General features: G+C 39.5%; 1 protein-coding gene across 1 annotated transcript in view; it reads left to right on the top strand.

The window, feature by feature from the left end:
• The window catches only part of NT5E (5'-nucleotidase, ecto (CD73)), a 121,916-nt gene extending 101,050 nt beyond the window's left edge, over window positions 1–20,866 (top strand). Inside the window, exons 6-9 of the mRNA XM_006892133.1 lie at window positions 7,309–7,414; window positions 15,540–15,689; window positions 16,983–17,183; window positions 20,703–20,866. Of these exons, the coding sequence (XP_006892195.1) occupies window positions 7,309–7,414; window positions 15,540–15,689; window positions 16,983–17,183; window positions 20,703–20,866 (621 nt within the window). The remainder of the gene's footprint in view (window positions 1–7,308; window positions 7,415–15,539; window positions 15,690–16,982; window positions 17,184–20,702) is intronic.
• The last annotated feature ends 5,101 nt before the right edge of the window (window positions 20,867–25,967 follow it).

The following is a 25,967-nucleotide window of genomic DNA, read 5'->3' on the forward strand; positions in this document are numbered from 1 at the left end:
AATGAAAGTTTACAGAGACTTTGGATTTCCATTCATTCATTCATTGTTGAACACTTGCCTCCCTGCCCACCTCTCCACCTAGTTCTCTTTTCTCTTTGAAAAGTAAAAAAAAAAATTATTTCATTGGTATACAACCCCCCCCCCAGCCCTCTAGTCGACTCCACTGTGCAGGTTTCATTCTGGACTCTTGTCATTTCAATAATACCTAATCATATATTCCTTTTAAACAGGTCTCTCCTTCATCTGTTTCAATGCAGGATACATTATTTATCCCCTTTTGTTAGATTCCACTCAATCTCGATGTCAGTCCTGCTTTACAACAGTGACATGCAGTATTTGTCCTTTTGTGACTGAGATATTTCATTCTACATAATGTCCTCCAGGGTCATCCATTTTATAAAATAATTCATGAGTTCCTTGTTTTTCAATGCAGCATAGTATTTCCTTCTGTGAATGTACCACAGCTTCTCTATCCATTTGTTTGTTGATGGGCACTTAGGTTGTTTCTAACTCTTTGCTATTGTGATCAAAGCCACAATAAACATGGGTTTGCATATTTCTGTCTGGGTGGCAGTTATGGTTTCTTTAGGGTATATTCCCAATAGTGGAATTTCTGGGTCAAATGTTATTTCTAGTTGCAACTTTTTGAGAAAGAGCCATACTACCTTCCATAGGGGTTGCACCATTTTACACTCCCACCAACAATGAATAAGGGTACCAGTTTCTCCACAACCTTGCCAACATTTGTTGTTTGCTGTTCTTTTAAATATGGCTATTCTTACTGGGGTGAGATGATATCTCACAGTTGTTAGGATTTGCAACTTTCTTAGAGCTAGGGATTTTTACTATTTCTTCATGTGTTTGTTGGCCATCTGAATGTCTTCTTTGGTGAAATGTCTGTTCATATCCTGTACCCATTTTTCAAATGGGTTGTTTTCCTTTATCTTGTTGTGATGCTCAAGTATTTTATAAATTCTAGATATAAGTCCCTTATCTGACATGTCATTACCAAGTATTTTTTTTTCCAGTCTGTGGCATCCCTTTTTACCCTATCGGAGATGTTTTTGGATGTTCATAGAGATTTTATTCTTAGAAGATCCCATTCAGTTATTTTATCTTCTCCTGGTTTTAGGATTTTCAGGATGCTTGAAAGACTGTTTAAGTTGTAGATTAGGACTTCTAGAGTTATTCCAAGCTTTGCTCTAATGAAGTTTCTCTAATGAAGATTTTAATCCTAGGTTCATGATCCACTTTGAATTGGTTTTCGTATATGGAGTAAGGTGTGGATCTTGCTTGAGTTTTCTGCAGATAGTTTTCCAATTTTGCCAGCACCATTTGTTAAAAAGGCTGTCATTTCCCCACTTAACTGATTTCATATCCTTGTCAATAATCAGTGGACAGATTTCCAGGTTCTCAATTCTATTTCATTGATCTATGTGCCTGTCATTGTATCAGTACCACTTTCTTGACCACCACAGGAGTGTAGTGGGATTTTAAACTGGGGAGTGAAATGCCTCTTACCTTGTTTCTTTTTTTAAGAAGTGCTTTGCTTATTTGGGCCTCTTTCCATTCCAGATGAAATTGGAGATTGCCTTTTCCATCTTGTTGAAGAATGGAATTGGTATTTGTATTGGGATTGCACTGAATGTGTAAATTGCTTTTGGTAGTACTGTCATTTTTACAATTCTGAGTCTTGCTATCCATGTGCAAGGTATATTCTTCCATTTCTTATGGTCTCTTTTTGTTTGTTGTATTAATGTTTTGTAATTTTCTTTGGATAGCTCCTTTGTACTGCTAGTTAAATTTACTCTCAAGCATTTAATCTTGTCATTAGCTATTCTGAAAAGTATTCTTCTTCTGAGCTGCAGTTCTATATTCTCTTATTCACTGTAGAGAAATCCAATTGATTTTTGTATGTTGATCTTGTATCCTGCCACTTTGCTGAATTGGTCAACCATGTCCAGTAGTTTTCTTGCTGAGTCTTTAGGGTTTTCTAAGTATACTATCATATATCATCTGCATATAGAGATATTTTACCTCCTCATTGTCAATTTAGATACCTCTTATTTGCTTTTCTTGTCTTATGTCTATCGCTAAGACTTCCAATACAATATTGAATAGGAGAGGTGATAGTGGGCATCCTTGCCTAGTTCCTGTTCTTAAAGGGAATGTTATCTCTCCAACTCTCAGGTTGGCATGTATACTTTTTACTATGTTGAAGAAATTCTCCTCTAATCCTATTTTGTTGAGTGTTTTAATCAGGAAAGAGTGTTAGCTTTTGTCAAAGGCTTGTTCTGCATCAACTGATGGGATCATGTGGTTCTTGTTTTTTTTTTAATGTGATTAATTACACTGATTGTTTTTCTTATGTTGAACCATCTTGTTATGAATCCCACTTGGTCATTGTGAATTTTTTTTTTTTGATGTATTGTTGGATTCTATTGGCCAGCCTTTTATTCAGGATTTTTGCATCTATGTTCATGAGAGATTATTGGCCTACAGTTTTCTATTTTGATGGTGTCTTTACCTGGCTTTGGAATTAAGGATATGTTTGCTTCATAGAATAAATCTGGGAATATTCTATCTTTTTCTATTTTCTGAAATAGTTTATGTAGAATTGGTGAGAGTTCTTTGAATGTTTGATGAAATTCACTTGTAATACCTTCTAGTCCAGGGCTGTTTTTGGCTGGAAGTTGTTTTATTACTTTTTCTATTTCTTCTTTTGTAATGAATTTGGGTTTGTGTCAGTTTAGGTAAGTTGTGCATTTCTAAGTATTTGTCCATTTCTTTTAGGTTTTCATATTTGTTTGAGTATAGTTTTCCATAATATTCCAATGTTAGCCTTTAAATTTTAGTTGGATCTATTGTGACATTGCCCATTTCATCTTTTATTTAGATTATTTGTGTCTTTTCCTTTGTTAGTTTTGCTAGTGGTTTGTTGATTTTATTGATCTCTTCAAAGAACCAACTCCTAGTTTTCTTGATGGTTTCATTTGTTTTTCTATCTTCTATTTCATTTATTTCTGCCCTAATTTTTGTAATTTTAGTGTTTTTAGAGGGTGTCAGTTTTTCTTACTGTTCTTTTTCAATTTGTTGGAGATTTTGGGTTAGAGAGTCAGTGATAATTTTCTTTTCCTGCCTTTTGATGTGTTTGCTTATTGCTATAAATTGACCTCTGATTACTGCTTTGGCTGTTTCCCAGAGGTTTTGGTAAGTGGTGTTGTCATTGTCATTTGTTTCAAGAAACTTTTTTATTTCATTTTTTATTTCTTCTAGTACCCATTCATGTTCAAGCATTCATGCTCAGCTTCCAAATGTATGTTTTCCTCCTTTATCCTGTTATTATTAGCTTCTAATTTTGTAGCATTGTGGTCTGAGAAGATGCTTTGTATTATTTCTATGTTTATTTATTTATTGATGCTTGCCTTGTGACCTATTCTGGAGAACGTTTCATGCATATTGGAGAAGGTGTGCTGTGCTTTTTGGGTGTATTAGCCTATATATATCTATATCTATCTATCTATCTATCTATCTATCTATCTATCTATCTATCTATCTATCTATCTATCGTTGAGTTGGTTTATTGTGTGGTTTAATTCGTCAGCATCTTTGTTGAGTTTCTTTCTGGCAGTTCTATCTTTTCTTGAGAGTCGTGTACTGAAGTCTCCCAACTACTATAGTAGTGCTATTTCCGTTTTAGTTTGGTTAATGTTTGTTTTATATATTTTGTAGGTCTTTTATTTGGTGCATAGGTATATATTATTGTCATGTCCTCTTGTTCTACTGACCCTTTAAGCATTATTTAGTGACCTTCATTGTCCTTTGTGATGGCTTTTGCATTGACATTTATATTATCAGGGATTAAAATCACTATTCCTGCTTTTTTCTAGTTGCCATTTGCTTGATATATTTTTCCCACCCTTTTATTTTTAGTCTTTATCTACATTTTTCAGCTGTGTTATCTTGTAAAAAAAGCATATTGATGGATTTTGTGTTGGTTTTTTTTTAATCCAATCTGCTACTCTTTTTCTCTTCAGTGGTACATTCAAACCATTCACGTTCAGTGTGATTATTTGGAGGCAAGGTTTTATTGATAGAATTTTGTTGTGTTCTTTTTGGTGTTGTTGCTAGTTACTTTGATCCATTTTCTTTCTGTAGCATCTCTGTAAGAAGGACATCTCTCAGGGTTTCCTACAATGCTGGTCTTGTTTTTCAAGTTCCGTTAGGTTCTGTTTTTCTTGGAATATCTTGATCTCTCCTTCATATACGGTGGACAGTATTCCTGGGTACAGTATTCTTGATTGACAGTTGTATTCTTTGAGTGTCCAATATATGTCATTCCACTGTCTTGTTTGCATGGTTTCTGTAAGAAATTACCACTTAATTTTGTTTGCTCTCCCTTATAGATTTCTCTTTGTTTTTCCCTCTCTGCTTTCAGAATTCTCTCCTTATTTTTGGTTCTGGCAAATTTGACTATGATATGCCTTGGTGTTTTTCATTTGGGGTCTATTCTTTATGGTGTTCCCTCAGCTTCTTGAATATATATTCTTTCATTCTTCATTATGCCTGGAAGCTTTCCTCTAGTAATTCTTCCACAACTTTTTCGATGCCTTTACTTGCTTCTTCTTGTTCTGGGATTCTGATGATGTGCATGTTATCTCCCTTGATGGTGTCCCATATTATTCTTAGGTTTTATTCTTTTTCCTTCCTTTTGATTCTGTTTTTTTCTCTAGCAGATCAGTGGTGGCAATATTATCTTCTATTTCACTGGTTCTGTGTTCCATCTCTTCAACCCTGTTCATGTGTCATTCTATCATGTTGACAGCATCTGAAACATTGGACCTCATATTCTGGATCCTGTTTTTTTGTTTTTCCCGAGCCTCTAATACCTCATTTATTTTATCGGCATTGTTTTGGATTGTTTTTTAAACTCCTCCTGGTTTTTGCTTGCAGTGTTCTGTAATTCTTCAAGTTTTTGTTTTCACCCATTGAAAATACTCAATCAGCTGACATCGGGGTGGGGGTAAGACTGAGAAAAACTGGATGAAATATGTTTATGGCATTGAAGTCTATGGGGGAGAGAATAGTTTAAAAGTATTTTAGGGCATTATGTTTATCGTAAGAATACGGAATGAGGGTTGCAGAGTGGATTATATTTGGAGTTGGGGGTGTGGTTGGGGGATGTGTGTGGGGGATTGTGTACCAATGAGGGAGTTTTTCTTTTGCTTTTCAAGGAGAGGAGCAAATGGGGGGGTGGAGGGAGGAAGGGGGTGGGCGGGGGAGAAGGGTGTAACAATGAATGAATGGAATTCCAAAATCTCTGTAGATGTTCATTGAAATGAAAAATAAATAAATAAATTAAAATTTGAAAAAAAATAACACGTGAAGCAGCTGGCTTAGATAGTTTCGTGAATATAGATGATTGCAAAGGATAAGCCAGTCCTTCAGATAAAAGATAATGGCTATTTTAAAAAAAAGAGAAAGAAAATACTCAGTCATTGTTCTTTTAAATTCTGTGTCAGAAAGTTCCAGCAAACTTTCTGGCTTTAGGAAATCCATTCATACTGTGTCACCTTTGGGGGTGTGTATGACATCTTGCTTTGCACTTGTGTAGAGTGTGAGGTAGCCTGCTACTTATGTGACATTATTGTGGTAGAGTTTTGCATGCCTGAGGTGATGATAGGTTCTTGATCAGAAGTCATTGCTCTAGAAGAGGGTGGAGCAGCTACCCTGCCTGTGTTTCTCTCTGCACTTCTGACTCAACTGAGGTTGAGTTCAGGGCCCGTTAGAACAGCCTCTTGCTGCAGCTAAGTCAGATCAAGGTGCTCTGGATTAAAGGCAAGTTAGTTGACTGGACATGTAGGCAAGAGTGTGGGTAGAATGGGTGCTGGGCAGGCATGGGGGCAGGGCAGGCACACACAGGGACCTTACTCAGTTTCCACTTATCCAGATGGGCTTGTGTGGGGTCTTCACTCAAATTCCAGCTGTCTGGCTCTCACCCGGTGGGTCTTGCCCAGCTGGGCTCTGTGTCTGGTGGAGCTTCAGAAAACTTGGTCAAATTCCCTCTGTCCTGCTCGCTTCTGGTGGGGCAGGGGGCAGGGAAAGGTCTCCACAGTGGCTAAGCTGGCTGTTCCTGGTGGGGCTTGGCTGACGGCTCCCACCAGGGCTATGTTGGTGGCTCCCAACAGGGATAGGTTGGTGACTCCTGCCAGGGCTAGACTGGTGGCTCCCAGTGGGGTCTGTGGCTTCTGTTCCTGTGGCTCCCAAACTAATTATTTTAATAATAATTCTCAAATTCCTGTGCATTGCTCTCTGTCACTGTATGCTTTATTTTTAAAATTAAAACATATTTATACATTCTTTGTAACTAAACATACATTTTCCTAAAAGAAAAAGAAAAGAAACCTAGCTCTGTCCTGTTTTAGGAGGCCACCTTATGCCTCCACAATCACCAGCTTGGGAATTGGATAAAGGCATCCCCATGAAGTTGGGAATTCTCAATGACATGAAGATTGTAATGTGACAGGCCTTCAGTCCTAACAAAGGCAAGCATGGGACACAGGACTTCCTGCAGAGCCTGTGAAGGATCAGCACTGCAGACCACTTGACACAGGAGGCTCAGTCCTGACACCAGAAAGGGCAATCTCCCTAAGCCTCACTGACCTGAGTATAAAGGAAGCTGAAGCCTAATAGCCAAGCAGACTCTGACATGTTCACTGTCATATTTTTGTTTCTTCGAACACGGAATTCAAAAAAATTCAAACTCATTACCACCAAGTCAGGAGTGACTCCTAGCTTGCCCTCCATTGCTTTTCTGAGGCTGTAAATCACATGGGAGGAGATTGCCCATCTTTCTTCCATGGAACTGCTGGTGCATTTGAGCCTCAAGAGAGTAAAGCTTTTAGGTTAGAGCAACTCCCTATGGAGTGGGCCCCAGGGTCCCCAGAACATAAAGCTAGTCTGATGAATTATACTTGAGAAATCTCTGCAAACACCAGAGCAGCAGGAAAACCAGCTACAATTAAAGGAAGAAATGATACACACACCAAAACCTCAGTATCCTTTGGGTTGATTGTAGGTCATGGTGACAGGTTTTTTAACGGCTAAGATATGTCTGAAGCAGGTAACCAGACTTTTCTTCCATGGCATCTGGGTGGAATAATACCACCAATCTTTCGGTTAGTGGGTGAGTGCTTAACTTTTGTGCCACCCAAGGTCATTTTCCCAATAAAGCTAACTAAATGTCTAGAGCTTGTTCTAAGGAAGAAAATGCCAAATAACTACTGGAAATTTGTGAAACTGTTGCAGATTAACAACAATCTTCGACACCCGGATGAAATGACCTGGAACCATGTGTCCATGTGCATTATAAATGGAGGCAGCATTCGGTCACCCATTGATGAGCGGAACAATGGTATGTTCCTAGCTGTGAGGTCCTTACTCACTGTCTTCTCACTCTGGCCTCCTTTCTCAGAAGGCTCCCTTCCCTGCCCTTGCCAATGCCCATGAGCAGCCTCAGCTCATCTCTACTGCAAGCCTCATACCAGAGAATCATGCCCGTGACTTTGAGCCAGCTGCCACTCAAGTCTAGTGCCTAACCAAAAGGGCAGACTCAGGTTTATGTGCTCCTGTAGGTATTTATATAGAGAGGCAGCAACTAGTGCTAGTGGAAGCCAAGCAAGATGTAAAGTTTTAATTCATAAAGTAAGTAATAGTTCTTGTTGATTTATGAAAAACTATTGATAGCTTCCATTCTGGTATCTGAGAAGAGAAAAACAAAATTGCCTATACTGGAAAAGGCATACTACTATATTCTAGTGCACTTGCAAGGATCCTTGGGCATAGGGAGTTAGAAACTCCATTTATAACCAAAAGCTTAACTTCTTTGAGACTACCCAGCAGCTTCACAAGACAAAACCTGTAATTTTTTTCCACTTTTAAAAACTCTGTAATCTTTATAGAAATTACAACAATAATAAAAAATCTGCTACTAAATTATTGCAGCCTAGAAAAACCAGTTGACAGGTCTACAACTGTTACTTGGAATAAAAAGCTGAAAATTAGCTTGACCTGAAAAAATAAGAACCTTAAGAGAGTTTAAAAAATTAAAATTTCATTATGTGGCCGAAGAAATTGTAAAAACAGTGTGGTGGAGCTAGCTGACTGACCTCCTTCACAAGGGGGTAAGAAAATCCAGATCCACACCAAACAGCTGGCTGGTTCCTAAAGGTGGTGCTCAGAATGACCCCACTCCAACTTTAATTTACCAATTCTGACACCAGACATCCCTCCCATAGCTCTCTACCTCTCAATTAGGGTCAATAACTTATTGCAGTGGCCACACATAACTCACAGACTACATTCAGTTAACAAGCTTTGTTAGGGAAGTAGCAGATTACATTTCAGCACTAGAAACAACTCAGGATTCAGTTCTTCAATTAGGACAACCTAATCTCACCTGGCCCATAGGAAGGCCTCTCTCTGACCCTCAAGCTATGGGCTTCCTGGTCCTCTTGGACTAGGCCCTACCCCTACTCTGCTTAGGCAAATGTTCTGAAGCTCTTCAGCTCTACTGATAAGTGCCCAGAGTTACCCTAATCTGTCAAAAAGGCTCAGCTTGAAGGTGCCCAGCTTTCTTACTCCTTCAGTCAGGAAGCCTTCTTCCTCTGTCAACAAGTGTCTCTTCTTTGCCAGCAAATCCCCTGCCTAAGTTCCTCTTTCTCACTTTATGGGCTGAGAATCCCACTACATTGACTCTTGGTTCTACTGCTTCTATTTCTGTGTCAGTATTCATTGCTGTCTTAAGCTATATCTAGTATTACAACTCATTCGGCCTCCTTGATCTACGAGGTTCACAGCACAAGGGCCCCAGATTAAAAGGACAGCCTCCACCTGATTCTTCTTGGTATTAGTGAGGTTCCTCCCCTGCCTGCCTCTAGTATGACTCATTTTAAGCCTTGTAGGATGGCAAAACTGGATGGTTCCCTTGTAAGGGATTTATACACCTTATTTATATGCTCCTACTGGTTGGTGCTATTATGCAATCTATTGAATATTACCTATTCAATCTATATGTTGAACAAATTATTCAAGAAGTTGGACTTTATTTAGAAGAACTGTGGCATCAGGACTAAAGGAACATTCATCAACAATCTACATTATGCAAATGATACAACCTTACTTGCTGAAAGTGAAAAGGACTTGAAACTCCTGCTACGTAAGATCAGAGACTACAGGCTTCAATATACATTACATCTCAACATCAAGAAAACAAAACCTACTACATGGCAGTAATAACCAAAATAGCATCGTACTAGATAATGACAGATACACAGACAAATGGAATAGAATCTAGAACCTAAAAATTAACCCATACACGTATGGTCAACTGGTATTCAACAAGGAAACAAAACCTATCAAATGGGAATATGACAACTATTTCAACAAACTACTAGCAAACTGGACTGCTACGTGCAGAAAGCTGAAGCAGATTCCAATCTCATAACATACACAAAAATTAGTTCAACGTGGATCAGGGACCTAGGGGTAAAGCCCCAGACTGTAAAGATCATAAGAGATGACCCAGAATTTCCACTACTGGAAATATATAAAATAATCTATAACTGCCACCCAAGCAGATATATGCACAGCAGTGTTTATTGCAGCTTTTTTTCACAATAGCGAAGAGTTGGAAACAACCTAAGTGTCCATCAACAAACGAATGGATAGAGAAGCTGTGGTACATTCACAAAATGGAATACTATGCAGCCCTGAAAAAAACAAGGAACTCATGAATTATTATACAAAATGGGTGACCCTGGAGGACATTATCCTGAGTGAAATATTTCAGTCACAAAAGGACAAATATTGCATAGTGCCACTATTGTAAAACGGGACTGATATTGGGGTTGGGGGGAGACTGAAAAAGAAGGGAAAATTATCTATACTGCATTGAAACAGATGAGGGAGAGAATTGTTTAAAAGAGATATATATGTGGCTGACTCTGAGAAGAATAGGAGTCCCAGAACACTTGATCATGCTAATGCGAAACCTATACTTGGACCAGAAGGCACTTGTCAGAACGGAGCAAGGAAACACTGCATGGTTCAAAATTGGGAAGAGTGTACACCAGGGATGTGTCCTATCTCCATGACTTTTCAACCTGTATGCAGAACAGATTATCTGGGAGGCTGGGCTCGATGAGGCGAAGTGTGGCATCAGGATTGGTGGAAGATCTATCAACAATCTGCATTATGCAGATGACACAACCCTGCTTGCTGAAACTGAGGAGAACCTGAAGTGGTTGCTGAAGAGGGTCAGGGACTGCAGCCTTCAATATGGATTGAGGCTCAATATCAAGAAGACAAAGATTCTCACCTCTGGACCAATTGGCAGCATCAGGATGCTTGGTGAAGAGATTGAGATTGTAAACAGCTTTAGTTTGCTTGGCTCCACAGTCAACACTCTTGGCACCAGCAGCCAGGAAATTAAAAGATGTATTGCAATGGGAATGTCTGCAGTTAGGGACCTCTCCAATGTACTGAAGAGCAATGGTGTCACTCTGGAGCATCTGATATAGGCCATGGTCTTTGCAATCACTTGTTATGCGTTAGAGAGTTCGACAATAACTAGGGAAGATAGAAGGAGAATTGATGCCTTTGAGCTGTGATGCTGGAGAAGAATATTGAGTGTACCATGGACTACTAAGAAAACAAAGAGATTCATCCTGGAGAGGGTTAAACTGGGCTGCTCCTTGGAGGCAAGGATTCTGAGACTACATCTAACATACTTTGGACATGTTGTAAGGAGGGACCGGTCCTTGGAGAGGGACATCATACTTGGGAGGGTGAAGGGACAGCACAGGAGAGGAAGGCCTTCTATGAGGTGGATTGATTCAGTGACTGGGGTAATTGGCACAGGACAGAGTAGAGTTTAGGGCTGTTGTACATAGGGTCGCTATGAGTTGCAAGCAACTTGACAGCACATAACCTCAACAACAACATGGACGAATATGCAAATGATGGAAGAAACAAGGGAAACCAGCTAGAAAGCAAACACTCCAGAGACATGGAGCCAGAAAGAAATACATTGAAAAGGAGGAACTTGTACAACTACAGAAGAAAATGTGAAAAATGGAAGAAAGGATTGAAACTATAGATAAAGATGTACAGGAACTTAAAAAAAAAATCACGAGAGAGAGGGTACAGCCAATAGTACTGGACATAACAGAAATACATGAAAATGCAATCCAGAATATTAACACCAGAATGACAGAAGGGTCCAATATGCTGGAGGCACAAAGCAAAAATAGAACAGAAGAGACGGAACAAAGAATCAATGAATTGGAAGATAAGAACCTCAGTGGAAAACAACTAGAAGAAAAATCAGAGATGAGACGTAAAGAAAATGAAGAAAACATTAAAATCATGGAATGACATCAAAAGGAATAACATACATTATGATTTGAATTCCAGAATACAAGGACAGGGAAATCAGTGAAAAAAAAATTGTGGAAGAAGTACTATGGAAAATTTCCCTTGTATTATGAAGAATAAGGAAATCCACATACAAGAAGCTCAGCAAACACCAAATAGACTAGACCCGACATATCAAAGTCAAATTCTCCAAAATAGCAGATAAGGATAGAATACTAAAATCAGCATGAGAAAAATAGTCACCTACAAAGGAAAAGCAGTAAGATTAAGTTCTTATTTTTCAGCAGAAACCAAACCATGAGAGCAAGAATAAAATGGGATGTTATATACAGAAAGTTGAAAGAAAATAATTGGCAACTGAGGATCCTATACCCACCAGAGTTCTCCATCATATGTGATGGAGAAGTCACATCCTTTGCAGAAAAGAAAGAAGTTAAGGAATTTGTGAAAATAAGGACCAAACCTAAAAGAACTTTTAGGGAAAGTCCTTCACACAGAGACATCAAAGAAAAGTAATGGACCATAATAACAAACAGTGAAAAAAGAAACACAGCAAAATGGCAACAATAAAACCTGACCTGTCAATAATCACTCTTTTTTAAAAAATTTTATTTTATTAATTGTAATGAACATTTACAGAGATTTTAGACTTCCATTAATTGTTGCACAATAATCACTCTTAATGTGAATGGACTAAATGGCACAAATCAAGAGAAAAAGTAGCAGAATGGGTAAAAAAAGTAAATCCCATCAATATGTTATCTACAAGAGACACATCTAAGAAACAAAGATAGACTCAAAATAAAAGGCTGGAGGAAAATATACCAAGCAAATGGTACCCACAAAAAAGCAGGAGTGGCAATACTAATCTTTGAAAAAACAGACTTCAAAATGAAAACCACCACAGAAGATAAGGAAAGGCACTATATAATGATTAAAGGCACAGTAGATCAAGAAGATAGAACATAAAGATCTATGATCAAAGACAAAAATTTAAAAAAGAGTTGCTCCTAGTTGAATAAGAGACAGGTGTGCTAATGTAATGAAATGAATAATGTCACAGTCAGGAACCAAATATCTTTGAATCTTTGTCACTTTGACACTAGAGCAAAGGATTAGAATACGACTGTCCTCTCGGGGGGGGGGGGAATCTATGCACCAAATGACAGAGCTGCTAAATACATAAAATAGCTGTTAGTTTAAGAAAGAAATAGATAACACCACAACAGTGATAGGAGAATTTAACACACCACTCTCACCAAAGGTCAACTCAAAGAAACTTAAGAAAGATGCAGAAAATCGATACTACAAGCCAATTCAACCTTGTGGTTGTATTCCGAGCACTGCATCCAACTAAAACTCAGTTTACTTTCTTCTCAAGTGCACATGATACATTCTCCAAAACTGATTACAAACCAAGCCTCATCAAATTAAAAGACTTTGAAATAATACAAAGTATCTTCTCATAAAGCAATTACATAAAACTAGAAATTAACCACAAGTGGATAAAGCTTATAAAGCCACCAATGTGGAAGCTAAATAACACCTTGCTAGAACATGATTGGATTACAGAAGAAGAAAAAAACAAAAAAATTCCTTGAAACAAATGATAATGAAAATAAAATTTACCAAAACCTCTGGGATGCAGCTTAGACAGTCCTCAGGGTGTTCACAGCAATAAGCAAACACATTAAAAATGGGGAAAAAAGAAGCAAAATTAATGAATTTAACTATCTTCATCAAATAGAAAAAGAATAACACTCTAACCTCACAGCTGCTAGAAGAAAGGAAATGATAAGAACAAGAGTTGAAATCAATGAGATAAAAAAACAAAAACAATTGAAACCATCTATAAGACCAGGAACCACTTCCAAAATAAAAGGCCTTAAAAAGCCCATGTACAATAGAGCACATTTAGACTAACAGATATGGCAACTGAGGCAGAGCCCTTAAATAACACTAGTAAATTGGGAAGGGTGTACACCAGGGATGTATCCTGTCTCCATACCTTTTCAACATGTATGCAGAGCAGATTATCCGGGAGGCTGGTCTCTATGAGCAGAATTGTGGCATCAGAATTGGTGGAAGATCTATTAACAATCTGCGTTATGCAGATGACACAACCCTGCTTGCTGAAACCGAGGAGGACCTCATGCACTTGCTGCAGAGGGTCAAGGACTGCAGCCTTCAGTCTCAACTGAGGCTCAATGTCAAGAAGACAAAGATTCTCACCACTGGACCAATTGGCAGCATCAGGATGGATGGCGAAGAGATTGAGATTGTTTACAGCTTCAGTTTGCCCGGCTCCATGGTCAACACTCTTGGCACCAGCAGTCAGGAAATCAAAAATATTGTGATGGGAAAGTCTGCTGTTGATGACCTCTCTAAAGTACTCAAGAGCAACGGTGTCCCTCTGGAGACTAAGGTCTGCCTGATACAGGCCATGGTTTTTGCAATCACTTGTTATGCATCAGAGAGTTAGACAATGACTAGGGAGGATAGAAGGAGAATTGACCCCTTTGAGCTGTGGTGCTGGAGAAGAGCATTGAATGTACCATGGACTGCCAAGAAAACAAACAGATTCATCCTAGAGAGGGTTAAACCAGGCTACTCCTTGGAAGCAAGGATTCTGGGGCTTTATCTGACATACTTTGGACATGTTGTAAGGAGAGACAGGTCTTTAGAGAGGGACGACATGCTGGGCAGAGTAGAGGGACAGCACAGGAGGGGAAGACCCTCTATGAGGTGGACTGATTCAGTGACTGGGGTAATCGGGATGAGTGTGTCAGAGGCAATGCGACTGGCACAGGATAGAGCAGGGTTTAGGGCTGTTGTACATAGGATCACTATGAGTCGCAAACAACTCGACGGCACATAACAACAACAACAACAACGTACTGGAGATCCAACATCAAGCCAGGAGATCTGAAGCAAAACATAATTAACATTTTAAAATTTTTATTTTATTCTATTATTTGTGTTTGTGTACCATCAAATCAGATCTGATTGGTACAGGAGGAGATTGTCCCTCCTTCTCCAGCAGAGCATTTGGAGGATTTGAACCATGCACCTCTGGAATTGCAGTGCAGCTTCCTGCCACTAGGCCACCAGAGCTCCCTATAAACACAATTAATTTTTGAGCCACTCCATTTAAAAGCTCCCACCATCTTGCCCATTGGTGGAGGGCAGGATAGGAGGTCTTTTGAATCTACTGTCTTCCTGTCTTAAGAGTAGGTTCTCTAGAAAAGCAACAGAGACAGAGTTTTAAGCTCAGGGAAATGGCTCACACTGTGGTGGAGACTAGCAAGTCTCAAGCCCATGGATCAGATGTCAAGCTGGAGGCTTCTCCTGATTCACATAGCTCCATAGACTAAAAAACCAAAGAGCAGCCATCAAATGGCAGGCAGGCTTCTGGCTCAACGACTGTGGAGACTGGTGAATTTCCAAATGAGCAAGTAGGATGGCAGGCTCAAGTCTCAAAAACTGGAGGAGGTCAGATAATGACAAACTAGATACAGCAAACAAAAATGCTAGGATGCTTTGCCAGAAGAAATGCCCATATATATTTTGGATATAAGCTATTTCCCCAAGGAAACATTCCTTACAAGTAATAGGTTGATTACACTATGAAGTTAATTATATCTCTAAATGGAGGATAACGGTACCTTGTCCTGCCAAACTACCTTGTTATATAGTTGTCAAATCACCAAGAATCAGAGCATAGTCATTCTGAAACAGAACCTTAAACATTGTACTCCCTAAGTCTCTTGAACCATTTCCATGTAGCTAGTACTGCTCTCAAAGTATCCCTATATCCCTGAGTGATGTAGATTGTTATTCTCCTGATAACTACAAAGTTGGAGGTTCAAGTCTACCCATAGATGTCTCAGGAAAAAAGCTTGGTAGTCTATTTAAAAAACAAAAAAAACACCAAACAATGGAAACCCTATGGAGCAAGGTACACATGGAATTGTCATCAATCTGAATAGACTTAGTAGCAACTGGCTTGGTTTTTAATTTCCTCAAGACTTGAGAGAAAGTGAGATAAGGGTAAGCATTTTCTGAAACTGTTTCCTTCTTGCCTCATCTGTGACTATCTTCAGGTACAATTACTTGGGAGAACCTGGCTGCTGTATTACCCTTTGGAGGCACCTTTGACCTGGTCCAATTAAAAGGCTCTACCCTGAAGAAGGCCTTTGAGCATAGTGTCCACCGCCATGGTCAGTCCACTGGAGAGTTCCTACAGGTGGGCGGTAAGTCACTTGTGCTGCAGAAGCAGCTTGTCCAAAGTGGTAGAAGACTAGCTCTTGTTGGCTCAGCTCCCAGTCAACAAGACCTCTCATGGTTTGCTGAGGTTTACTTTCACCTGAGATAAATGCATAAACCTTTCAAAGGTTGTAAACTCCCAGATCCACTGGAGTCAACTCAGGGTCAAAGCTCCTACAATGTATGATAGATGTCAAGTCTGATATGCACTTCCGATAGAGCCTCTGCGGGAACTGGCCAAGCAGGTCAGATGTTCTGAGGGATGTGATTATGTGCCATTGAGTCTACCAGAACTAAAGCAACCCAATCTTTCCCTATCCTGTGCCACAATATCCCACATCCTAGTTTCTATTAAAATCTTAGCCTGTTGAACATACAGTATTCTTTGTTTTTTAAAAAAACAAAACAAAGTCTTACCTTTTTTGGTTTCTAATTGTGTGGAACCATGTACAAGTCCAAAGGAATGTGGTGTCCAATCAGTATTAATAAGTATGATTTATAGGAGTAATCATCAGGAATATCTGATTCCAGTGAAAACAAATCCCTCATAAAGTGTCAAGGGCTATAAAACATTCCTGTTGATATTTGACTACACAGTAGAAAGAAATAATCCTTAATGATCTTCTTTTATGCAGAAATCATATTCTCGCCTCACTTTTTAACAGCTACAGATGGTGGCCTCACTTGATTATAGTTGCTTTGCCTAGTCAAGTCCCCCTGTTTGCTGTAATGACCAACTAGTGATAAAGCCAGTGGGCCCCTGGCATTCTGAATTTTACTTTTTCCAGGAAGTCATTACAACTGTAGTGTTTAGATGCTCCAGCAAAGTAAAGCTGCATGCTTTGAAAAAGTTAGTCAGCCTAAGAGTACCACGTTGTTACTGTAAAAATCCTAACAAATGCTCTGTGTCTGCCACCTAGGTCTTGTTTCTATCACTATGGAACCAAGTTTCTAAACCAATTAATTCAAGACTTTAAATAGGAAAACCTGTAGTTTTCCCCACAGAGTCACCCTCACCCATTCTAGCCAGAGCCAGCTTTCTGTGCAGTGGTTCCTAGACCTCCCAGGACTCCAAGTCAAACCTTCAAAAACAGGTGGGCGGGGGTAGCTATAAATTTATCTCATTTGTTCTGGTGAAATGTCAAACTAAATGAAATTCAAGCCCACTGCCCCAATTCCAGATTCTGATCCCAACCTCCTTTGTTAAATAACCAAAATCTCCCTTTGAACCCAAGGGAAACATGTAAAACCCCCTCCTTTTTTTTTTTTTAATCTCATAGGGATCCATGTGGTATACGACCTTTCCCAAACACCTGGGAACAGAGTGGTCAGCATAGATGTTTTGTGCACCAAGTGTCGAGTGCCCACTTATGAGCCTCTCAAAATGGATGAAGTATACAAGGTGATCCTCCCAAGCTTTCTTGCCAATGGTGGAGATTCATTCCAGATGATAAAAAATGAATTACTAAAACATGACTCTGGTAAGTTCAAGTATCTCTTCTCCCACCTTATCTGAGGTACTCAAGAACTCCAGCACTGATCTGAGAAGGGCAGTTACTTATGGCTGTCCATCATGGCAAAGTCAGAAACCAGATCCTGCCCCAATATCAACAATTCCTTCCCTGCTTTGCATGTTAGAAAACAGAACAGCACTGGGGAGTGAATACTCCTGTCCTGGCATAAGCCATAACCATCCAACCTCAAAGCAGACTTTTACGTAAAAATATTTGAAAATCATTCAGATATAAGGACTTGTGAAATATAGATCAGTTTGTGCTTAAATGGAAATGACACATAGGTGATATTTTTAAATAATCTACAGAAGACCAAATGGTCCTCAGTTACTTTAAAGCAAAGATAAAAGGGGAGAGGAAGAAAAAAACTAGATGACCGGAAATGAAACATAAAAAAACTGAGAATCTGGAAGCATTGTAGAAAAGGTAACCACGATCTCCAAACAATTTGTGGTGCTGGTGGTGTTGACTGGCCTGCAAGTCGAGCATAACTCATAGTGACCCTATGAACAAAAGGCCTGAAGCCCCTCTACAACTACTGACATTTATCAAAGTTCATAGTTTCCAGAGGCATGTTATTTAGGAAGTGGATGCTTCTCCTGCTTCCAAACCTGTCATAGTATGTTATTATTGTTAAGTACTAAATAGGAACCTAATTTGTTGTGTAAACTTTCACTGAAAACATGTAAAATGCAGGTACTGCTTGACTTACAATGTAGTCAAGTTATGATAAACCATACCATTTTGGGGCACAGTTCACCTTCAGCAGTATTTACCACATACAATTTTAAAATATATCTAATATATTAATATTAATCTAATATATTAATATATACCATGTTCCCAATCCCCAGAGACAAATAAAGATTAGATTTCTAAAAATACTTATGATTAAAAGAAATAATGATGAAAACTAAAAAAAGAAAGTTATTCAGCTTATATCAAAACTTACTCACTATGGAGTTACTAGTTTTATCTAGCATGTTATGTCAGGTAGGCATGGATAGGATATGCCTCCTTTTTCAGCATACTGGGTAGGTATGTTATTGTTGATGATAAGTACCATCAAGTTTACCTCATAGCTCAGCTCATAGCTACCCAGTGAAAAAGGCTGAAATCTTGCCCATCCTGCAATTATAAAATGGACCATACTTAAACAAATCTCTATTTTCAGCAACACTGAGGGTCACCATAGGGCACATTTCTTCTTACTCTCTCCCACCATGTGTACAAGGCACACACACATGTGGTTCTCCACATCGCGATGAGGAAAATCCAACAGGTTCTTCCTAGCCTTACCATGATGGGTTTGCAATTTTAGCAGCTAATTCCAAGAATGGGAGAGGGTAAAGCCAGGCCAAAGGAATCAGCCCTTCCTGATAGGGCTCCTTCTGTCCATCTCATTATGGAAGATAGAAAGGCAAGCTTAAAAGAGTGTTCTAAGTGTCCTCTCTAGATGAAGATGCTGATGTTGACATCAGTTTGCACTGCTTCGCTCACTCAACCTCAGATGGATGAGTTTGGGGAAGAAGCTCACAGACAGAAGAGCTCTCAACCCTGGCTGGTACATTTGAATCTCTGGAAGAATATCTTCAAGAAAATGAGAATACTTCAGCCTCAACCCTTGTTGTTGTTGTTATGTGCCATCGAGTCGCTTGCGACTCATAGCGACCCTATGTACAACAGCCCTAAACTCTGCTCTGTACTGTGCCAATCACACCGTCTCTGACACTCCCATCCCGATTATCCCAGTCACTGAATCAATCCACCTCACAGGGGGCCTTCCCCTCCTGCGCTGTCCCTCCACCCTCCCAAGCATGATGTCCTTCTCCAAGGACCAGTTTCTCCTCACAACATGTCCAAAGTATGTTAGATGGAGCCTCAGAATCCTTGCCTCCAAGGAGCCACCCGGTTTAACCCTTTCCAGGATGAATCTGTTTGTTTTTCTAGCAGTCCATGGTATTCTCAATACTCTTCTCCAGCACCACAGCTCAAAGGCATCAATTCTCCTTCTATCCTCCTTGGTCATTGTCCAACTCTCTAATGCATAGCAAGTGATTGTGAAGACCATGGCCTGTATCAAACACACCTTAAGTCTCCAGAGAGACACCATTGCTCTTCAGTACTTTGGAGAGGTCCCTAACAGTAGACTTTGGCATGGCAATGTGCCTTTTAATTTCCTGGCTACTGGTGCCAAGAGTGTTGACTGTGGAGCCAAGCAAACTAAAGCTGTATACAATCTCAATCCCTTCACCATCCATCCTGATGCTGCCAATTGGTCCAGTGGTGAGAATCTTTGTCTTCTTGACATTGAGCCTCAATCCATATTGGGGGCTGCAGTCCTTGACTCTCTGCAGCAGGTGCTTCAGGTCCTCTTCAGTTTCAGCAAGCAGGGTTGTGTCATCTGCATAACGCAAATTGTTGATAAATCGTCCACCCATCTTGACCCCACATTTCTCCTCATAGAGCCCAGCCTCCCGGATAATCTGTTCTGCATATAGGTTGAAAAGGTATGGAGATAGGATGCATCCCTGGCGTACGCCCTTCCCAATTTTGAACCATGCAGTGTTCCCTTGCTCTGTTCTGACGACTGCCTCCTGATCCAAGTATAGGTTTTGCATTAGCATGATCAAGTGCTCAACCCTTAAGACATTCTAATCAAAGCAGAGCCTAATCACTGATAAGTCTTAAAAATCTCCAGTGATTTTGACAGCCAAAACCATTGACATAATTTTTGAGAGTGATGCTTTAAAATGAAATTATTTTGGGTCTTCATGAGTTTGTTGTAGTTACGGCAATTAGGATTTCTTACCTGTTGGAAATGAAGCCTCTATCATCCCATCATCAGTTATACAAAAACATTCTTGAGCAGGCAAGAAAATCGAAGCCCCTTTCCCCTCAACCCTTGTTCTTGACCCAGTTCCCTAATGCCCTAGTTCAGACTACCAATATCAACAGCTTCTTCCTTGAATCATCTTGAGGGCAGTAGTGAACATGCACACCTCATGATGTTGTTGCTGTTGTTGTTATGTGCCGTCGAGTCGCCTGCGACTTCATAGCGACCCTATATACAACAGCCCTAAACTCTGCTCTGTCCTGTGCCAATCACACTGTCTCTGACACTCCCACTACAATTATCCCAGTCACTGAGTCAATCCACCTCATAGAGGGCCTTCCCCTCCTGCGCTGTCCCTCCACCACTTCAAGCATGATGTCCTTCTCCAAGGACCGGTCTCTCCTCACAACATTTCCAAAGGATGTTAGATGGAGCCTCAGAATCCTTGCCTCCAAGCACACCACATACCAAAAGGAAAATTCTTTGCTCATAGAATCACTACTGATCTTGTTTCCTACAGCAATTTATCTCTGCTTATGAAAGGAATGCCTTTAGGGACTTTAGTGAAATGTATATGTTTCCTCTCCCACCCTCATTGTTAATTAAGAATTATTTTCTCTGTGGTTAAAATAACCTATGTATTTTTCTAGGTGACCAAGATATCAATGTGGTTTCTGAATACATCTCAAAAATGAAAGTAGTTTATCCAGCAGTAGAAGGTCGGATCAAATTTTCTGCGGGAAATTATTGCCAAGGAAGCTTTTTTCTATTATCTCTTTCCATTTTGGCAGTGAGTCTTGTTTTTTACCAGTAGTCAAAATTTCTCCCTGCTACTAATGTGTGAACCACATTTTTTGTAAGTGAGGTTGCAGTCTGCCTTTTAGAGCCTGCCTTTGTGGTAATATTGAACATCTTGCAGGGTCCTCGAGGCTGAACTTTACAGCACTGTAAAAAAGAACTCAAGGCCAACAACTGAGACAAGAAGACAGAGGAAAATTAAATCAGAACCTCATGAGAGGAAGACTGTATTTCATTCACATACCCAGATTTTTATAAAACTATGTTAACTATTTAAAATGATAGCCTTTTTCTCCTCTAGATATTCTAATCCCTCAAACAACTCTGTTTACATAGAATTTTATAATTTACAAAGGGTTTTTAAGCAAGTGTACGTCACAACTTGGTAGTTAAGGCAGGTATTGTTGTGCCCATTTTGTTACAGGTGAGGAAATTGAAGCTCACAAGAAGCTGACTGGGTCATACCTGAACAGCTAAATGTCTCTGACCTCAAGTACAGTCAGTACTCTTTCTCCAACACTCCCAAGTTGCTGTACAGAATGATACTTAAGAGTCTTCTCTTTTTTAACTACCAGTGGCCCCAGCCTATGAATGAGAAATCTCTGCTTAATATCTGGTTGGTTTTTGTTTGTTTTGCTTTTAGCTCCTATTGTTACAGTGTTTTAGAACATATCATCCATGTACCTTTGATGAATTTTGTGCAGCAAATAATGAAAATGTCCAGAGAAAAGGCAAGAAGGAACAAACAGGATACTCAGGACAGACTCACTAGAAAGAAAAAAGCTAAAGAACATTTAGATATTCTTTAAGTATTTGAGAAGGAATAGAGGCAGCATCTAACATTTATTAGCAGTTATTAAGTTCCTAATTTCTGTTAACTCTCCTCTGTGCTCTTTCCTCGCTTGTTCCTAAAATGAAAATGATAAAGCGACCTTCTAGAATGACCTGTAACTGGAGCTCAGAAAAAGCCATGTGCAGTCCTGAACAATTAAAACTTGACTTGGACCTAGGTCTACAGACCTCAAGTCTAGCACACTGTCCTCAACATACAGCTGTTCAAAATTATACTTCTAGTTTCCTCTTCTCATAAATATTAATAGCCCTGCACTGGCCACTGCCAATGATTCCGACTTATCAAATGGCAAAGGAAAATACTATTTATTCTGGATTACACCAAATTCAAATAATAGTAAATCCAGGGAAGAGATGAGCATTGCTTTTAGGAAGTGATACACCCAAGATATTTGAAGTCAGCTCTGCCTGCAAATCTTGACAATTGCTTTAATTCATTCTCAAGGGAAGGAGCCTTAATCATTTACTCATTCTTGACAATCATTTTCAATTCAGCTCCTGAGCAGCATGTTCAGGAAATACACAAACTAGTGAAATGATCAATAAGCAAACAACAGCTGAAATTTGAAGAGGAAGTGTGTTTTTTAGTGTTTACATATACTAAATATTGATAAAAAAATACACTTCTAAATTTCAAAATCTTCTTACAAAGGTTATGGCACTAAAATAATGTCTTTGGTTTTATGCATAGATATAATAGAAATAAATGCCATTAAATTTTTTTTGCCATTAAAATTTTAAGAAGTGAAAGCTTTACAAGGTTCATTTGGATTTTTTTTTTTTAATGTTTGGCCAGCAAAACACAATACATCCTACTGAAGCACAAGTTTTTCAGTGATGACATTTTTTAAGTTTTCTAGATATGTATATATGTTTTATGTAGTGGTACTGAAAATCACTTTAAACAATTTGAAAAGATTCTAAAGAATAAAATTGGTATCTCTTTGGTCTCTTGGTAGTTATTTCTTTAGTCAGGCCAATACTTATAATCTAATAAAAGATAAGAAAAGTTGTTTGACAAATTACTGATAGAATTTTGAATATAACCTTGATCATAACTTATCTGAGCACTTGTTACCCCCCCAAAAAAAAAGTGAAAAGAAAAATGCATGCAGTTTTTAGATAGAAAAGTGATATATTTTAAGGAAGACTACTAAATTTTCTGGTTACAGTACACAGAATATAATGCAGAAACATACTAGTTTCACAAGAAACTATTTTTATTCTATCTTAATCAACCAGACATATCTATTCCATTTGGTAGCAATGCTGCTTTCAGCAGTTTGCCCCAAAGCGGAGGATTATTGTTCTTCAGTGCTGTCAAATTGAGTACAACTCCCAATGACCCTAGGAACATCAGATCTGAACCGTCTGATGCTGTGTAATACTTGTCATCTGACACACTTGCACGTACTACTGCAGTTACTGACATTCTATCTTGTTGAGGGTTTTCTTCTCTTACACCAACTCTTTACCTTTCCTTGCTTTGAAGGAAATGGCAAAAAATAAGGCTCCAGGAATACATGGTATACCAACTGACATATTTCAGCTAACAGATGCTGCCCTGGATGTGCTCACCAAGTTGTGCCAAGAAATCTGGAGAACAACCACTTGGCCAAATGACTGGAAGAGATCTGTATTTGTTCCTATCCCAAAGAAAGGTGACCCAACAGAGTGTGGAAACTATAGAACAATCTCACTGATTTCACATGCAAGCAAGATTTTACTGAAGATTATCCAAAAATGACTGGAACAGCACATCAGCAGAGAACTACCAGAAGTCCAGGCTGGGTTTAGAAATGTGGTACTAGTGATATTGTAGCTGATGTTAGAGGGATCTTAGCTGAAAGCAGAGAATACCAGAGGAATGTCTATCTGTGTTTCATTGACTATGCAAAGGCATTTGACTGTGTGGATCATAACAAACTGTGGCTGACTCTGAGAAGAATGGGAATCCCAGAACATTTAATCGTGCTAATGCGAAACCTATACTTGGACCAGGAGGCAGTCGTCAGAACAGAGCAAGGGAACACTGCATCGTTCAAAATTGGGAAGGGCGTACGCTGGGGATGCAGCCTATCTCCATACCTTTTCAACCTATATGCAGAACAGATTATCCGGGAGGCTGGGCTCTATGAGGAGAAATGTGGGGTCAAGATGGGTGGACGATTTATTAACAATCTGCGTTATGCAGATGACACAACCCTGCTTGCTGAAACTGAAGAGGACCTGAAGCACCTGCTGCAGAGAGTCAAGGACTACAGCCCCCAATATGGATTGAGGCTCAATGTCAAGAAGACAAAGATTCTCACCACTGGACCAAGTGGCAGCCATCAGGATGGATGGTGAAGAGATTGAGACTATACACAGCTTTAGTTTGCTTGGCTCCACAGTCAACACTCTTGGCACCAGTAGCCAGGAAATTAAAAGGCACATTGCCATGCCAAAGTCTGCTGTTAGGGACCACTCCAAAGTATTGAAGAACAATGGTGTCTCTCTGGAGACTAAGGTGCGTTTGATACAGGCTATGGTCTTCGCAATGACTTGTTATGCATCAGAGAGTTGGACAGTGACCAAAGAGTATAGGAGAATTGATGCCTTTCAGCTGTGGTGTTGGAGAAGAGTATTGAGAATACCATGGACTGCTAGGAAAACAAACAGATTCATCCTGGAAAGGGTTAAACCGGGTGGCTCCTTGGAGGCAAGGATTCTGAGGCTCCATCTAACATACTTTGGACATGTTGTGAGGAGAAACTGGTCCTTGGAGAAGGACATCATGCTTGGGAGGGTGGAGGGACAGCGCAGGAAGGGAAGGCCCTTCAGTGACTGGGATAATTGGGATGGGCGTGTCAGAGACAGTGCGACTGGCACAGTACAGAGCAGAGTTTAGGGCTATTGTACATAGGGTCGCTATGAGTCGCAAGCAACTTGACGGCACATAACAACAACAGCAGCATACCTTTCCTAGAATGATGTCCCTAAGGAATAGGCCTTTCTAACAACATAACCAAGATTTATGAGATGAAGCTTCACCATCCTTGCCTCTAAGGAGCACTTTTCCCCAAGATATATCAGTTTGTTCTTATGGTACTCTGAATATTCAGTGTTCTTCATCAACACCACAACTCAAAGGCATCGATTCTTCTTAAATCCTTATTCACAGTCACAGCAAGTGACTGAAAAGATCATGGGCCTGAATTAGGCACTCCTTGGTCTTTAAATTGACATCATTGCCCCTCAGTAATTTGGAAATATCTCTAAGAGGTGCCTTTCTCAACTCAGTATGTTTTTTCTTGTCTGTGGTGTCAACGGTGGATTCAAGACAGATCCAAAAAAAATGAAGTAATTGAAAATTTCAGTCTTTTCTCCATTATCATGTTGCTGCCTAATGACCTACTGGTGAGGATCTTTTTTTTTCTTGACAATGAGATGTAATTCATATTGAAACCTGCAGTCTTTGATCTTCTGCAGCAAGCATATCATGTCCTCTTCACTTTTCAGCATGCAAGATTGTGTCACCTGCATAACTCAGGTTGCTGATGAGTCTTCCCCCAATCCTGATGCCACATTCTTCACAGAGTCAAGCTCCTCTAATGATTTGCTCAGCATACAGATTGAAAATATATGGAGAAAGGATACAATCCTAAAGCACTTTCCTTGATTTTAAATCATGCAATGTTCCTCCTTCATTAAAATAACAGCTTCTTGGTCTAGGTATAGGTTTCATAGGAGTATAATTACGTTTTCTGAGGTTCCCATTTTTCTCAGTGTTAAACTTGGTATTCATAGTTGCATTAGCCAGTTGGCATTCAAGTCTATCCTCAAGTACAAGATTGTGAGTGATAGGATACTACACGTGTGTAAAAGAAAGATTTGTTAATATAACTATTATTTCTACTATATGTACCAACAGGTACAGTCAAAAAGGAGGATATTCAGGATTTCTACCAACTTTTGCAATCCAAAATTAACCAAATGAGTAATCAAGATACATTGATAATAGTTGGTAACAGGAATGCAAAAGTTGATCCATCCAGCGTAGGCTTGACTTTATTGTAGTTAGGTGCCATTGATTAAGACTGCTAGTGATTCTATGAACAAAAGATCTGAACTTTGTTTCCTTCTCCAAGGAATAGCCCCAGTCAGCAACACGCCCAAAGTATGTGAGGTAAAGCCTTATCATTCTTGCGTCCAAAGAACACTCCAGCTGCATCAGCTCCATGACATATTTGTTCATTCTCCTGGCCATCCATGTGATATTCAGA

The sequence above is a fragment of the Elephantulus edwardii genome, unplaced genomic scaffold, assembly GCF_000299155.1.
Source record: "Elephantulus edwardii isolate Elephantulus edwardi_28Jun2011 unplaced genomic scaffold, EleEdw1.0 scaffold00111, whole genome shotgun sequence".
Lineage (NCBI taxonomy): Eukaryota > Metazoa > Chordata > Mammalia > Macroscelidea > Macroscelididae > Elephantulus > Elephantulus edwardii.